Here is a 16,255-nt window from a genome sequence, read left to right on the forward strand (position 1 = left end):
ACAAGCCGCTACCTCATAGCATTATAAATACCTGTCAATATTCCACAGAGTGATGCCACTCACTATGTGATGAGTGATGTAAAATGTGAGGTCTTAAGCAGTGCATTGCACTGTTGAATTTCTCTGGTTTTGTACGAGTAAAACCTGAGCCTAACTATAACGTCTCTGTAACCTTTGTTTTTTCAGTGAATTTCTAAGGTTTTTTAAATGCTGATTCCTAACTATAACATCCCTGTAACCTTAAGTTTTGTAGTGAATGTATATGTTATTTAACTAGTATTCGCGTTTGCAGCAGGCCTGGCCTGTGCAGGTAAGAGCGGTGGGGTTGGGTGGGGGAGAGTCAACAGACGACAACGAGGGAAACTCAAATAAAAAATAAAATAAAAACACTTACCTTGCACTCCACTGACCCCCGCCCGCATCAATGCTTTAACTGCACAGGCTGCGCCTAGTTTGCAGTGTGGTGGAGAAAGGGGGCTGGGCCTCTGACCAGCTCTCAGGAATCTTGCTTTGTAAGACTTACAGGAGGTTCCAGGAGGGCAAGTTGCCAGTTTTTTTTCTTTTTTAGAAAGGGGGGTCATTTTGGGCCCGAGGGACCCCATCCCCTGAGACCTGAGCCTTATTTATTTCATTAAAAAAATGGGATGAGGATGCACTTTTGGCCCTGAGGACCCCCTACCCGGGGGCTGGCCATTATTATTTTTTATATATCATTGAAAGGGAGGGGGAGCACGCAGCCTCCCCCCTCCAGAGGCCGATATTGGGCCAAGTGGACCCCACCCCCTGGGGCCAGGTCTTGATACTTTTTTTTTTTTAAAGGAGTGGGGGCCGCGCGGCCACCCCTCCCTAGCCCGATTTCGGCCCCAGGGTCCCCATCCCCCGGGGCCTTCCCTATTTTTTTACATTTAAAAAAGAAACCGGGAGGCGGTCCCTGCGGACCCCTTCCCCGGGCCAACTTCGGCCCCAGAGACCCAATTCCCCGGGCAAGGCCTCAATCGTTGGGTACTGCGAGGGAGCCTGAAGGCCCCTGCAGTCCCTCCTGGCTCCCTGCCTCCTGCGGGAGCTGGCATTGCTTTGGGATCCAGGGAGCTGCTGACATGCAGCTCCCTGGATCCCAAAGCAATGTCTGTTTCCCTGCTCGCTTCACAGTGAGCAGGGAAACAGACACTGCTCTGCTTTCAGCAAGCAAGAGCATTTTTGCTCTTGCTTGCTGAAAGCAGAGCAGGTTTGCTATGGCTTGGCAGGAGCGATGTTCCCGCCAAACTATAGCATGCTGCAATGTCCCAGGAGTGGGCTCCCCGGGACATTGCTGGAGCTGGCCCTGGAGGGTGGCGGTCCCCAGGGCCAAGTAGGGCTCCACAAAGGGGGCTGTGCGGCTCTCCTTTGTAAAGTAAGAGGTAGGTGTCCCTGGGGGTCCACAGCAGACACCCATCATTACTGTATTTGTGCCCTGGGAAGGTGTTGGTCCTCGGGGCTGCGTGGAGGGGGCCAGAACCCCCCCACACATTATTAATTCTTTTAGCCCTGGGAAGGTGGGGGTCCCGGGGGCTTCAGGGGAGGCTGTGGGGCCTCCTGAGCCTTCTTTTAAAAAATATTTAATGTATGTGTCCTGGGGAGGTGGTGGTCTCTCGGCAGCAGAACAGTGCTCCAGGGAGGAAGCGGTCCCCGGGGCAGCGGGTTAGCCGCATTGGCTCCCCCGATATTCTTACTGCCCTGGGGAGGTGGCTGTTCCCAGGGCTGTGGGGGAGCCAAGCAGTTCCACGCATTTATAGTATTCAGTGCAGCAGAGAGGTCACGATCCCCAGGGCTTAAAAAAAGCCTAGGATGGGGGCCCCATAAGCCCTCCTCCTTCATTAACTTTATGCCTCCGGGACTTGACCCACCCGGGGGTTATTCCAAAGCAAGCTCAGGTGACTGGGATTGGTTTTTTTTGTATTTTGCCACGGATTCGCGGATCCACCCATGAGTCACCGTCAAAATAAAAAAAAGGATTATAATCTCTCGCGGGGTCCCTGAGGTAACCCCCCCCACCATATTTGGGGTGTCAGAGCATTCATACCCTGCTCACTTTTCTTTCTTTTTGTCATTATTCTGGTTATTGTCTTCAAGCTGAGTCCCATTATGGCTGCCAACACTTCCTGGTTGAATTGTTGGTAGCCAAAGAATTTTGGTAGGATCCGTGAGTCAACTGCATGCAATATCTATATTTTTTAAGTAAGATATCTCAGAAACTACTGAACAGATTTACACCAAGTCACAAAAAAGCAGGCTTTCTGGACAAACATCTAGCTTTCTTCCAAATTTGGTGTAATTCCGTTCAGTTGTTTGGGCTGTAGTCGTGTTCAAAAAATGAACAATTTCCATAGACTTAAAATGGAGAAAACGCGTTTTGGAACCCTCCTTTTTTCTTGTCCTCCGCTTGACTAATCACCCTTAAAACGTTCAACATGGCAGCTGAGCCAAAAAGCAGAAGTTTTGGGAACATTTCATCAAGCAGCATCAAAGTTATTGGCAAAAAAAAAAAGTGCTTTTCCTCTAGAAACTTATAACTACCTACTGGCGATTGCCAGTAGGATATAGATATATATATATAATTTTGCTCGATAAAGGCTAAACGCTGAAACACGTTGTCTTTAATGCACAATAAAGTATAGTGCAAGTCTCCTGGTGTGCCACCCCTGTTGTTTTGCTTGATCATTTGGGAAAAGGAATATACATATATCCATTTCCACTCCTGTTCCTATCCCAACAGGAGACTCTGTAAGCAGTCAAAGCCAATAGATTTTTATTCAGCAGAAACTAACAATTTTTGCTATGCGTGTCATTAAAGTGCACAGTGCAAAATATAAAACTACAGAATGAACGCAACTTAAATGTTGTTAATACAACTTGCATACAATTCATATTTTCAGGTTGCACCATAAATTATAATTTCATTACGGCTATTTAAAAATTAGTGTTGCAGGCCTAGTCTTTTCAAGTTTTATGCCTTAATAATCGTTTCTAGCAGCTGTGTCAGACAAGGCACTTGATGTAAAAATCCAACAGTATGTGCAATTCATCACTATTAAAAAAATTCATAGTAAAAGACACATCAATGTAATTCCATTGCCAGCGCCCTGAGAACTTAAAGCGATCTTTTTTTGTTTTATGGAACAATGCTAAAAAGTTACTACAAAACCTATAAAATCTATCCAACTCAAGTGGTTGAGTTCAACACATCTCTCAGTTGTTATTAGAAACATATAGGTACTATTATAATTCACATGCAGTACTTTCTCTTAAATAGATTCCTCATTTTGTCCTAATTAGACCAGCCAGGCTTTCCCACACACTAATTGTTCTACAAAGCCATTTATTTTCTTCAAAAAGTGCTTAAAGTGTAAATTAACACAAAACAAATGCATCCCTTGATAAACATGCAACACTCAATATATATATATTCACTGAAAAAAACAAAGGTTACAGGAAGATTATATTTAGGCTTAGATTTCACTCGTACAAAACCATTGAAATTGAGCAGTTATAGTTACCCGAGTTAACTATAACTTACGCCCCAGCAATGCAATGCTTATGACCTCACAGTAAAGAAAGCCCCGAGGAGGTGGTGGTCCCTGGGGCTCTAAGAGCCTTGGGAGGGGTGTCCACCTGGGGGCTTCATGAAAAACAATTTCTTTTTTTTTGCTGCAGATTTGTGTCTCCATTGAATTCCCGCAGCAAAATTTTTTTTTTAAAGTGTTTTTTGTCTGTGTCGGGGTCACAGGGGACCCCAGCATCCCAGCTAGGGGGTAAGGGTATTCCTACCCTGCCCCCTTTTCTGTATTTTAACCCTTTTACCGTGGCGGATATTCCACCGCGGTGCGGCACCTTTGATGAGTGGGCTGGGTCGCGTCGTCCAATGGGCGTACGCAGCACTACGGAGGTAGTGCGCGGGACGCCCGCTGGCCGACAGAAGCACGCAACGGGTTAAAAGTTTTGTGTGGGACTCGTCTGAAGCCGAGTACCAAGATGGCTGCCAACACTTCCTGGATGAAAGGTTGCGAGCCAATGAGATTTTAGGACAGGGACTGTTGGATCTTCGGAGGATCTACTTCCCTATACATACAGACTTGTCTTTCTTTTTAATATCTGAAAAACGAATAAAACAAATTTACATCAAATAACCAAAAGGGTTCTTTATGGACCAATAGCTACCTTTCAGCCAAATTTGGTGTAATTTCGTCTGCAGTTCGGGCTGTAGTCATGTGTAAAATCTCTATGCAAGTTAAAATTAGAAAAATGCTTTTTTTGACTCACCTTTTTCTTGGCTCCCGCTTGACGGATCACCCCGAAAACTTTCCACGCACAAAAACAATTACTGTGCACTTTTATTGGAAAAGTTTGCAAAGATTTGTCAAACGGGGCCAAAGATATAGGCAAGTCAAAAAACTCTTTTTGTATGGAAACATGGTTCTAACTGTAACTATCTACTGGTGTTATATATATATATATATATTTGTATATATATATAGACATATGTATGTATGTATGTATATATATGTATTTATATATATTTATTTATATATATATAAATATATATATATTCAATACAAGAATTGGCGCGGCACACCACTTGGTAGTTTTAAAGTTGGTTTATTTTCAGATCGTGAGAAAAACTCCTACGCGTTTCGAACCGTAGTTCCTGATCACGGCAGTGTTTTACAAGTGTCCTTTTTCAGTTTCATTTATTTATACCATTGCAACCTGATGTTATTTGTGGTGCATTCTGGGACATGTAGTGTATATTTCAACAAACTTTATTGTACATTTCGTTTTTCAACGTGTCTCTGTTGGGTGTGGTGTCTCACAGCGGGGTGATTGTTATGTTACTTCACACGACGTGCTTATCTAAGGTTAGATAAATTAAGCTTTTTAACGTTCACGGCGCAGCCATGAGCAATTTACCAATGTGACGATAGCGTTCACATTGGTCGAGTGAGTAATCTTACGACTAATTGTCTGTTAGCATATCTAGGGCTGAGTGCCCTTAGTCCCCACTGTATGCATTCCACCCAACATAAAGTTTTTGGGTTATGTACATATTATTGTCCCTTGATTGATTATACTTATGTCTGCTGCAGTTTCCACCCAATAGAGACATTGCTTCAGTTCGTACAATCATTGGTTTCCCATGTTCACATTATGTTCTTCATCTTCAATGTCTGCTGTTTTTGCTTTTTCAGTGCTATTGTCTGATTATAGGTGAACGTACATTTCTTCATCTCCGTTCAATCCTAACGGTTGTTTAGTTTTGAATCTTATTATAAGTTTCGACTCCAGCCTTCTGAGTTTCTGTGTTCGATTGCCCCCACGTTCGTGTTGTGGGATGGTTGCCAAGCCAAAATACTTGATGTCTTGCCAATTTTTTCCTGGATGCAGTCTTATATGTTTGGCCATTGCATACGTTTGGTCCCCATTTGTTAAAGCACGAGTATGCTCCAATATTCGTTTTTTGAGGGGACATGTCGTGCTCCCAATGTATTGTTTTCCGCAGCAGCATTGCAGCATGTAGACAACAAAGGACGTGTCACATGTAATGCAATCTCTAATTGCAAAGTTCTTTCCTGCCGGGTCTTTGATGTTCTTCATATTTCGGCCTTTTTTTGCAGGCTTTGCAGATCGTACACTTCATAAAATCTTTGTTTTTCAGTTGTAGCCAGGATTCTGGTTTCTTGATTTCAAAATGGCTGTGCACCAAGTGATCAGAGAGATTTGGTGCTCTACGATATGAAATCAGCGGGCGTTCTCCGATGTTGAAACCAATATCTGGATCTTTATGAAGTATGTGCCAATACTTAATAAGTGTCTTTTGAATTTTGTAGCTTTCTTTGCTAAAAGTTATTATCATACGTGGCTGGTCTTGTTTTGTTATTGATTGACTATTTTGGTTATTTCTTTCTTGCTGTTCGTCTTTTGCTCTCTTCTGTTCATTTCTTTCTTCCTTAGTCATCAGTGTCTCAGCTCTTGTCTTCCTCTTCGCTTTTATTTCACTCATATTGACGTCTGCATGTTTATATCCTCGTTCTAGAAACCGCTTTTTAGTATCTGCAAATTTCTTTTCCATTTCTGGATCCTCTGAGCAGTTTCTCTTCATCCGTAGCAGTTCGCCAAACGGTATGCTTTTCTTTAGTTTCACAGGATGAAAGCTAAGTCCATGTAAAACACTATTTGTTGCTGTTTTCTTCCTGTGTACAGTGGTCTGTATTTTGTTGTCTTTGATATAGACCTTCGTATCAAGGAATTCAATTTCCTTGGAACTAACTGTGCATGTGAACTTCAGTCCAACATCATTGGCATTGAGGATGGAGAAAAAGGCTTGAAACTCTGATTCTGTTCCTTTCCATAATAGGAACAGGTCGTCAATGAAGCGCAGCCATAACGCTACGTTTGCCATATGATGGTCGTTTTCTTCTCTCCAAGCTATGCTCCTCTCCCACCATCCCATCATGAGGTTAGCATAGCTTGGAGAAAAGGAAACTCCCATGGCTGTCCCGCAGCGTTGTTCATAGATCTTCTTGTTGAAAATAAACACATTATTGTATAGGCACATCCTTATCATTTCCAACAACATCTTCGAATGTTTCCGTTCTGTAACTGGTCGTTGCTGCAAAAAATATTGAATTGCATGTAATCCAATTTCATGGTCAATGGAGGTGTATAATGACACCACGTCAATTGTCACTAATAGGTAAGTTGGTTGCCAATCCGTATTCATCAGTATGCGTAGGAAATCGCCAGTGTCTTTCAAGTATGAGTTAAGTGTAGGGACAATTGGAGCGATAAAGTAATCTATATAATTAGAGATGTTCTCGTATAGACTACCACAACTTGAAATGATGGGTCGGCCCGGTGGCTTGTTCACTGTTTTGTGGACTTTTGGAAGAAAATAGATGGTCGAGGTGATTGGATTATCGACCATCAAGTATTTCTTTCCATTTTCCGTTAACAGTCCTTTCGATTGCCACAGATCCAATTTCTTTCTCAAGTCCAACATCAAAACTTGAGTGGGATTTCTTGCCAATACTTTGTAGTTCCAGGTTACATTTAATTGGCGCATATCCTCATCAATGTATAGTTGTTTTTCCATTATCACAATATTTCCACCCTTATCTGCGGGTTTGATCTCTCTCACTCTCCCTCCCACAGGTGTCGGATCTGGTCCGGCGTTATCATCGCTGTGACAGAACAATTTGGGCCAGTGTCAACAACCGGATCATGAAGAAGTGCCGGGCTGAGGTGAGTGTCTGCCTATATGTTCCTGCCTCTCTCTGGCTGTTTTTATTTAACATGTCTCCTCTTGCCTTTCCTCCTAGCTCTCTGTCTCTCTCTCCCTGCTGGCCCCTTCCCTTTATGCCTGGAGCTTAAGAACCGTGAAGTGGTAGAAATATATCACAGTGTAGCAACATAAGAGCATCACCTTGGAATATTACTGGTATAACACAGAACAGAAATGCAATCGTCCATCCAAGCACTCGCATGGAATATATATAGGGTGCAGCAGAACTGCTCAAACGCATGCTGAAAAACAGCGTCAAGCGTGTTATCCATGGTTGATGATGGCAAATGGCATAACAGAAACCTGATTTTTATATGTTTTACACCATCCGTTTTTCTCAGGAGGACTGAAGTCTTCTTAGTCGCATGATTATGCCATTTCAGCCAAAATGTGTTGGCGTTCTATGTCTGCCTATAACTTACAGTAAACACATGGGCAATTCAATGCACCCAAGTGTGGTTCATCATTTTGTTCTGTTCTGAGCGGATATCATTGTATGCTTTACATGGCCTATCCATGAGCCGCCAATGAGCCCTTGCGCTCAAAACACTTTTCCAGGATCATTCCAGGACCTGTGCACCAAAGTGTGTGTGTGTGTGTGTGTGTGTGTGTGTGTGTGTGTGTGTGTGTGTGTATATATATATATATATATATATATATATATATATATATATATATATATATATATATATATATATATATATATATATATATATTTGGCCCCTTTTGACAAATCTTCATGTGCTCTTTTTTAGCTACTTTGTGCATGAAAGGTTTTGGGGTGATCCGTCAAGCGGGGGGCAAGAAACAGAGGGGGTTCCAAAATGCAAAACCCTCATGCATTTTCCATACACTTATTTAGACAGGGCTACAACACACACTGCTGAATGGAATTACACCAAATTTGGCAGGAAGCTAGATCTTAGTCTGCAGATTGTGCTTTTTGTGATTTTGTGTAAATTCGTTCGGTAGTTATGTAGAAATAAAGGGTCAATAATATTTGTATATCTAGAAAGTTGGGTCTGCGAGAGGCTTGAAAGACTCTTGTGGGAGCGCCAATTTGAAAATAGAGCTTAATTTGCCTTGGCCCAATACATTTCCGTGGGGGTCAGTGTTCCATTGGAGCGAGTGTTCTCATTGGCTGCCAGCAATATGGGAACTATGGTGCAGGCAGCCATTACAGGACTCAGGGATTAAGTCACATGTCCTAAATTATTATTATTATTTTTAATTATAGGGGACAGGTTAGGGATACCCTGCCACCCTAGGCCCCATGGGGACCCCTTGAGCCAATATGTAAAAAAATCTGCATTTTTTGCCACGATACAGCTGCACTCCTATGGGATTCAAAAACAAATGGCAGCCAGGGCCGCATTCTTCAATTATAGGTGCCGGGGAGGAGGCATGCAGTCTCCCTCACTGAGCCATTATTGGCCTGGAGAGCCCAACTCCGGGACCAAAATTCCCCAAAGAGGGGAGGGGAGGCACATGGCCCCAAGGACCCCATCCCCGGGACTGATATATTTAACTGGGAGGAAGGGTGCGCAACCCCCTCCCAAGCTATTGTAGGCCCTGGGAAGCCCTCTCCCAAGACAATTAATAAAATAAAATGATAGGACAGTTCTGGCTGGACTGTTCCAGTGAGGAGAAGGGTCAAAACTGATTGGCATATGGCTGGGTCAAAACTAGGGTGGCATAGTGTGTAAATGAACAATGGATTTAGCCCAGATCTCCTGACTGGGGGTGAGTGTTTGATTTATTCAGCACTTCGTCCATCATTTGTTACCACAGCATTTTTCACCCTAAGTGGGATACGTTGGCCTAGACGTTGGGTCCCTTGCTTGTTGTGCCACTGGATTCAAGCTAGCCTGGCTGATGAGGGGTGATACCCCGAAACAGGTACCAGGATTCTTGTTTCCGGTTCAGGGAGGACCCGGCTTAGCAGTTCAGGCTAGACTGTTCCCATGAGAAGCAGGGTTAAGACTGATTGCATATGGCTGGGTCCAAACTGGGGTGGTGTAGTGAGCAAAAGAACAATGAATTTAACCTAGATCTCATGGCTGGGAGGGAGTGTTTGATTTATTCAGCATTCTGTCCATCATTGTTGCCACAGTTGTAATGTGGCGCAGACGCACAAAAAAGGATTCTCTAGTTTCATGGGGCCATGCCCCAGTGCAGAATGAAGGAATGCCCCCTTTGAATCATGCTGGCACACATTTAGCACTAGTGTGATTCATCTAGGGGCGGAACCAGTCACCATAGATTAGGCGTCTCTGAGCTCCTCGCCGCCACTTGGACCCTGAGCTGCTCCAGACACCCACGCCCGACTCTGGCTACCTCTTTGACAACATCAGCAACGCCTGAGTCTCGAGGACACAGCCATGGGCAACCCCCTATCTGGTTTAGGCACTGGCCCCAGAGTAAGTCAGTGCTTGCAATCTTGAGTTTGTGCCCAAGATTGTGGTCCCATAGTAGCAGATTGACCGCGGGGCTCGCAAGGGTATACAACATGACTTCAGTTGGATCTCTGGTCTCTCCTTGTGAGACGGCAAGGGCTAGATTGAAAGAGCCTGCATCTCAAGTGACCCTGGGGGATTAGGCAGCGCTTTAACGAGAGCTGACCCGGAATTACGCCCCCCCCCCATTGTTAGCGAGGCCATCACGCAGCTGGGACTACAGAGGAGAGGACTGCCCCACCGCGGACACTGCCCCTCTGGGCAGAGAGGGTTTGCTTGCTCCACCCCCATGGGGGGCTTGTGAATGCCCAGGTGGCAGAATAAGACCCATGGAGGCCCATTCCCCTAATTCCTTAATTTTCCTGGCATTATCCTGTGGCACTTTGTTGGGCCATAGGAGGCCATGTGATTGGAGGTACATCCACCCCGTACTAGGCCCAGTCCTGGTACTTGGGGGGCCATGGAGACAGTAGGCAATTACAAACTCTGGCCCTGTGACCAGCAGGGTGGCCCCACAGGACGCCCGGGGGCTCACTCCTGCAGCACTTCCCACCAACACCCCTAGTGGTGAATGAAGGCACCCCACCAGCTCCTGAGAGTGGACTCACCACTACAGCTGTATGAGTGTACACTGGGGAGTGACTGGGACAATGTTTCCATGGGCCTTGGTGGAGTGTATCACAGCTGACGGATATTCCTGCCTGCTGCTTTGTCTAGACCCCCTCCTGCTCGCCTTGACAGATAATGGCCGGGTGCAGCATCACAAGGATTGAGCACCCCACCTTGGTGCCTCCCATGAAGGGATCAAGTAGGGCGCTGGGGAAGAGGACCCTCTACTACGGACTCCAAGCTAGACACGCTCTTGGCAGCATTTTACGCTATGAGAGAGCACCTGAAGGGTAGAATAGACTCCACTGCGGTGGAGCTGGACCTTCCCCAGGAGGCACTCCAAAAAGGTGGCTGGGAGGGTGTCCTCTCTGGAGACAGCAGCCCAAAACCTAGAAAAAGAGGCCCAGGCCACAGCGTGCCCCTGACCGACCTGGAGTAGCAGACGATTAGTTAGTTGCCTGGCTGGGTGACCAGGAAGTTAGGCCCACAGCAATAACATGGTTATTGGACTGCCTGAGGGAGTGCAGGGCGATTCTATGCTCGACTTTGTAGAGAATTGACTGCAGGTGATGGTGTTGCCAGAGGCCCTCCCTGAGTTCTATGCAGTGGACCGGGCGAACAGAGTCCCTGCCTCACCCCTTAGACCTGGGGCCCCGCCTAGGCCAGTGGAGGTCTGTCTCCTCCACTTCCAGGATAGAGATTTCCTCCTCCGGCAGGCCCGACTGCACGGTCCAGTGCAGTTGAGAATGTGAGAGTGTCGCTTTATCCTGACTTCAACCTGCAGGTGCAGATGAAGCATGTCTCATTCCTGTCCATCAATTGCTGACTTTGAGAACTGGGACTGCTATATGCCGTACTCTTCCCGGCCCGCCTGAGGATACAGTATAGGCAACAGGCGGTGGAGGAACGCACAAGGGCAGTAGAGGTGGTGGCTTCCATGCACTCTGGTGAGACCTCCCTGCACACTGATGTCTGATCCCAGAGGGGCTCCACATCGAGCTCGGGAGAATCTGTGATCCCTGGTTTGGGTGATGTCCTGCAGGGGGTCACCCCTGGCTTAGTGGATCGCATTGTTTGACACTCTGGTGGGCAGCAACCTCAGTAAATCATCTGCAGTTGCGTGGAGCTGGGGGTCTTAGCTCCTTAAGTCTTCGGACTATTAATTGACTCTGTATTTACGGCTGGCTTGGGGGTCCTGGGTGTGGGCAGGGGCCTGATTTCACACTGCCTGTCTCACAAATTTACATACTTTGCCTTCTCCGGCTTGGCTGGTCTCTGGTTCCTCTCAATGTTTCCATTATGGACTAGGCTTTCCGTGGAGGTGGGGCTCTATTTGTTGGGCCTGTTGCCTTCTCCTGGCTGTTTGGATAGGATGTCTACATGTCTCTGTCCATGGGAGGGTGGTCATTGGAGGGGCTTTGGGCTGTTTATGAGGGGAACATTTTGTTGTTGGTTGTTATTATGTGTGCTGTGTTGTTGGTAGGTGAGGTTGATGTGCGGCAAGGTATCAGGAGGAGCAGAGGGGCTTCAGTGGAGGGACTGCTTTACCCCTTAGCTACAAGTCTAAAATTGGGATGACTGATCACTTACGAATCATTACCTGGAACGTGAAGGAGCTGGTGTCACCCTCTAAGCACAATAATGTACTAGCGGAGAGGAGCGCTGATTGCTTTTTCGCAGGAGACACATTTAACAGCTGCAGAGGGCAGGGCACTGCACAGGTGGTGGAAATACCAGCTATACTATACGGTTTACTCTGACTTTGCAAGAGGGACCCTTATTTAGATTAAGCCAGGGCGCCATTCCACCTACATAGATCAGTCATGGACCCGGAGGGTAGGTTTGTGCTAGTACTGGGTCAACTGGATGGTAAGGATGTAGCATTGCTTGACGTATATGCCCCCAACACTGACCAGGCACCCTTTTTGAGCAGCTTCACAACCCTCCTTCCCTCCATGTTTCCCTATACTCGAATAGTAGGTGTGGATTTTAACTGCATGGCTGATACCTATATGGAAAGGTTCCAGCCCCCGCTGCGTGCAGTGCCTGCAACTAAGCTAGCGGCTTCCTTCCGTAGTTAGTTACAGCATTGTGGACTGTCAGACTGTTGGGGAGTGAGGAACCCTGCAGCTAGGGTTTTCTCTCTGTGCTCTAGTGTGCATGACTTAGCGGTGAGGCTGGACAAGGTGCTTGGCTGCCCAAAGGCATGTGAGAGTGTCCTTGATGCTAATTACCTGGCATGGACCCATTCTGATCACTGTCCTCTGCAGTGTACATTTCTGTGTTCTGTGCTTCAGGCTTGCATCCTCTCCTGGAGGCTAGATCCCTCGCTTTTGGAGAATCAAGTGTTCTGGGTTACGCTGCTATAGAAAATCCCCTTATATTGGGATGATAACCAGCGTTCCCCTACGTCAGTAGGGGATGAATGGGAGGCGTTTAAGGTAGTCATGAGTGGTCACAGTATAGCAAATAAGGTGGGGGTGCGTGCCCAATTGCATTGTGAAATACAACTACAGGAGGTGGTTTTGGAAGGGCTACCTGCAGGGCTAGAGAATACAAGGGCAGCAGGTAGCAGTGGCTGTCTGAGCCCGAAGATCTGTTTACCTTGATGGAGCGCTTGCGCCAATACCACTACAGAGCATACATGGCGAGGGTCCACGCTGATGGACAAAGTAGTGTGCATGCTAACCTGGCTCCTCAGAGAAGAGACTGGGGGCCATACCATTCTCCAGATTCATGTATCTAGCGACCTGCTTGTGTTTGCAGATGGTGACAACAACACAATTTTTCTGAGTTTCTACCGTGAGCTATATGCTGCAGGTTTAGAGGAAGATGACTCATACATGTTCCACTACATTGTGGACAAGTCCCTGCCTGTGGTCAATCCGGGGCTGAGCAAGCAGTTGAGGGAGTACAGGTTACACTGCAAGAGGTTAGGGGTGCCGTCAAGGAGATGGCAAGGGGAAAAGTTCCTCGATCTGATGGCTTACCTATAGAATTCTACTATACTTACCTAGCAGTAGTCGCCCTGCGAATGGTGACATTTGTTAATGAGGCGAGGTGCACTGGTGTGCTCCTACCATCCATGCCTAAGGTGGTAATAGAGTTGCTTCCAAAGAAAGGTAAAGGCCCCTTACAGTGGTATCCTACCACATGGCATCCATGCTCAATGCAGACTATAAAATACTGAGCAAAATACTGGCCAATAGAATGCTACCTCACCTGACTAAACTAGTACAACCTGATCAGACAAGCTTCATACCCACCCGCAGCACTGTTCAGAATATTCAAGATTTTTTTCAGATTTTAGATGCTAGCGAGTCGTTCCCTCCCAGTGCCCTGGCCATCACAGTGGGATTTTTTGTACGCCATGCTCCTGGCGATGGAGTTCGGAGTGCCCTTTGTTAGGTATACCAAGCTCCTATACTCCCAACCACGGACAAGGGTCCAGACGGGTGTGGTGATCTCCGAGGCATGTGCAGTGGAGCACAGTACTTGACACATCTGCCCTCTATCCCTGCTGCTGTTTCTCATTGCACTGGAACCACACGTGTTAACAGTGCAGCAGGGATGACACCACCAGGGCCTATCTCTTTTGGGGGATCAAGTCTACGGCAGCGGCACCATCTGATTTCGGATGGTTGTCTGGACTAGAGGTGAACTGGCCCAATACATGCGCCTTCCCCTTCCGACCTCACTTGGAGGAGACCCATTGCTCTTCTGCCATCCTAGAGCTGCGCCTGGAGTTTGGCTCTATTCGGTGTCTGGGGGTAGAATTATACAGGTCCCTGGGGCTGCTCCACAGGAGCAACTTCACCAGGGCTCTATCCACGTCACAGAGTTCGATATCCTTTTGGAGTACCCCTACCGATCTCGTTCATGTGCGGATTGCCAAATCTAAGATGGCACTGCTACCACTCCTATTGTACCTCTGTGCGGCACTGACGAGTGAGCACCCCAGATCTTATTCCCGGAAATTGTATAGCCTACTTACCACATTATACTGGGTAACAGCCAGACGTAGGGTGACCCTACGGAAGCTGCGCTTACCACTGGGTGAGGTGGGTTTGGCCGAGCCCTATTTAGAGTTACACTATTTGTCTGCCCAACTGCAGTGGGTCGCTAGATGGAGATCGGCACATTGGGAGGCTAAACATATGTGAACGGGGTATGCCTACCAAAATGCTCCTGACTCATATCCTGATCACCCCACTCCAGCCTAAATGACCCAAGGGGAGAACGTCTTGGTCCATGCAGCACGGTGTGCATGGGCGAGGGCCTCACAGAGAGCCCACACCAGAACTCCATACTCGTGGGAGCTCCACTTGCAGATGAGCCAGTACTGGTCACATCCTGGAGGCTGGGTCGGCCCGGAGACATGGCCTGATACGGGCATTCATATAATGGGGAATCTTTTTAATGGAGGTGACCTGACCTCCTTTCAGAATCTCAGTCAGACTTATGACATAACGGTGTATCATTTCTTTTTTTTGGATGGTGCCTTGGTGGGTTGGGTCCGGGATTGGTGGAAGATGGGTTCCTCAGAACCTATTGAACATGTCTACCTCTGTTATCTTCTTATTTCTGGAATGACCAAGGCAAATACCCTATTAGATCAGGCCTTGTTAAACGTAGAATAACTGGATATCCTTTCCCTACGCCACTGGTGGGAGGCGGACTGGGGCCCATCGCTTTCGGATTCTGCTTGGAAATCAATACTGATGGCTACCCCAAGGTATCTCAGAAAGCTAGATTCAATCTTATCCAATTGCTCTTTCTGCATAGGACATACCTCATGCCCGGTAGGCTGCACACTATGTTCCCCGGGGTGTTGGCGGACTGCCCAGCTGTCGGACGATGGAAGCGTGATTTTTCCATATGGTGCTGTCCTGTCCGACTTTAGCCTCCTATTGGGCGCCAGTCATATTATTTTTGCCGTGGGACATGGCTTTTGTAGTTCGGACTGGACTGTTCCCATGGGGCACAGGGTCAGCGCTGATTTGCATATCGCCATTGTCTAACCCAGGGTGGTGTGGAGTGGAAAAACGATGGATTTGGGCCCAGATCTTTGGACTGGGGTGAATGTGTGACATTGATCCACATTCTGTCCATCATTGTTGTGTTTGCAGTTACCGCTCTAAGTGTACTGGGGATGCTCAGACGTGAGTCCCAGGCACTCCACACCACTGGAATCAAGCTAGCCTGGCTGATGAGAGGTGTTACCTCGAAACCGGGCCGGTCCTCGGATGCTTGTTTCCGTTCTGGGAAGGACATGGCTTTTGTAGTTCGGACTGGACTGTTCCCATGGGGCACAGGGTCAGCGCTGATTTGCATATCGCCATTGTCTAACCCAGGGTGGTGTGGAGTGGAAAAACGATGGATTTGGGCCCAGATCTTTGGACTGGGGTGAATGTGTGACATTGATCCACATTCTGTCCATCATTGTTGTGTTTGCAGTTACCACTCTAAGTGTACTGGGGATGCTCAGACGTGAGTCCCAGGCACTCCACACCACTGGAATCAAGCTAGCCGGGCTGATGAGAGGTGTTACCTCGAAACCGGGCCGGTCCTCAGATGCTTGTTTCCGTTCTGGGAAGGACATGGCTTTTGTAGTTCGGACTGGACTGTTCCCATGGGGCACAGGGTCAGCGCTGATTTGCATATCGCCATTGTCTAACCCAGGGTGGTGTGGAGTGGAAAAACGATGGATTTGGGCCCAGATCTTTGGACTGGGGTGAATGTGTGACATTGATCCACATTCTGTCCATCATTGTTGTGTTTGCAGTTACCGCTCTAAGTGTACTTGGGATGCTCAGACGTGAGTCCCAGGCACTCCACACCACTGGAATCAAGCTAGCCGGGCTGATGAGAGGTG

General features: G+C 47.1%; 1 protein-coding gene across 1 annotated transcript in view; it reads left to right on the forward strand.

Moving 5' to 3' along the window:
* LOC144768592 (lysophospholipase D GDPD1-like) overlaps window positions 1-16,255 on the forward strand; it is a 223,782-nt gene that overhangs the window by 143,006 nt on the left and 64,521 nt on the right. The window contains exon 6 of the mRNA XM_078652386.1: window positions 7,186-7,275. Within this exon, the coding sequence (XP_078508512.1) occupies window positions 7,186-7,275 (90 nt within the window). The remainder of the gene's footprint in view (window positions 1-7,185; window positions 7,276-16,255) is intronic.

Source organism: Lissotriton helveticus, chromosome 7 (assembly GCF_964261635.1).
Source record: "Lissotriton helveticus chromosome 7, aLisHel1.1, whole genome shotgun sequence".
NCBI classification, from domain to species: Eukaryota; Metazoa; Chordata; class Amphibia; order Caudata; family Salamandridae; genus Lissotriton; species Lissotriton helveticus.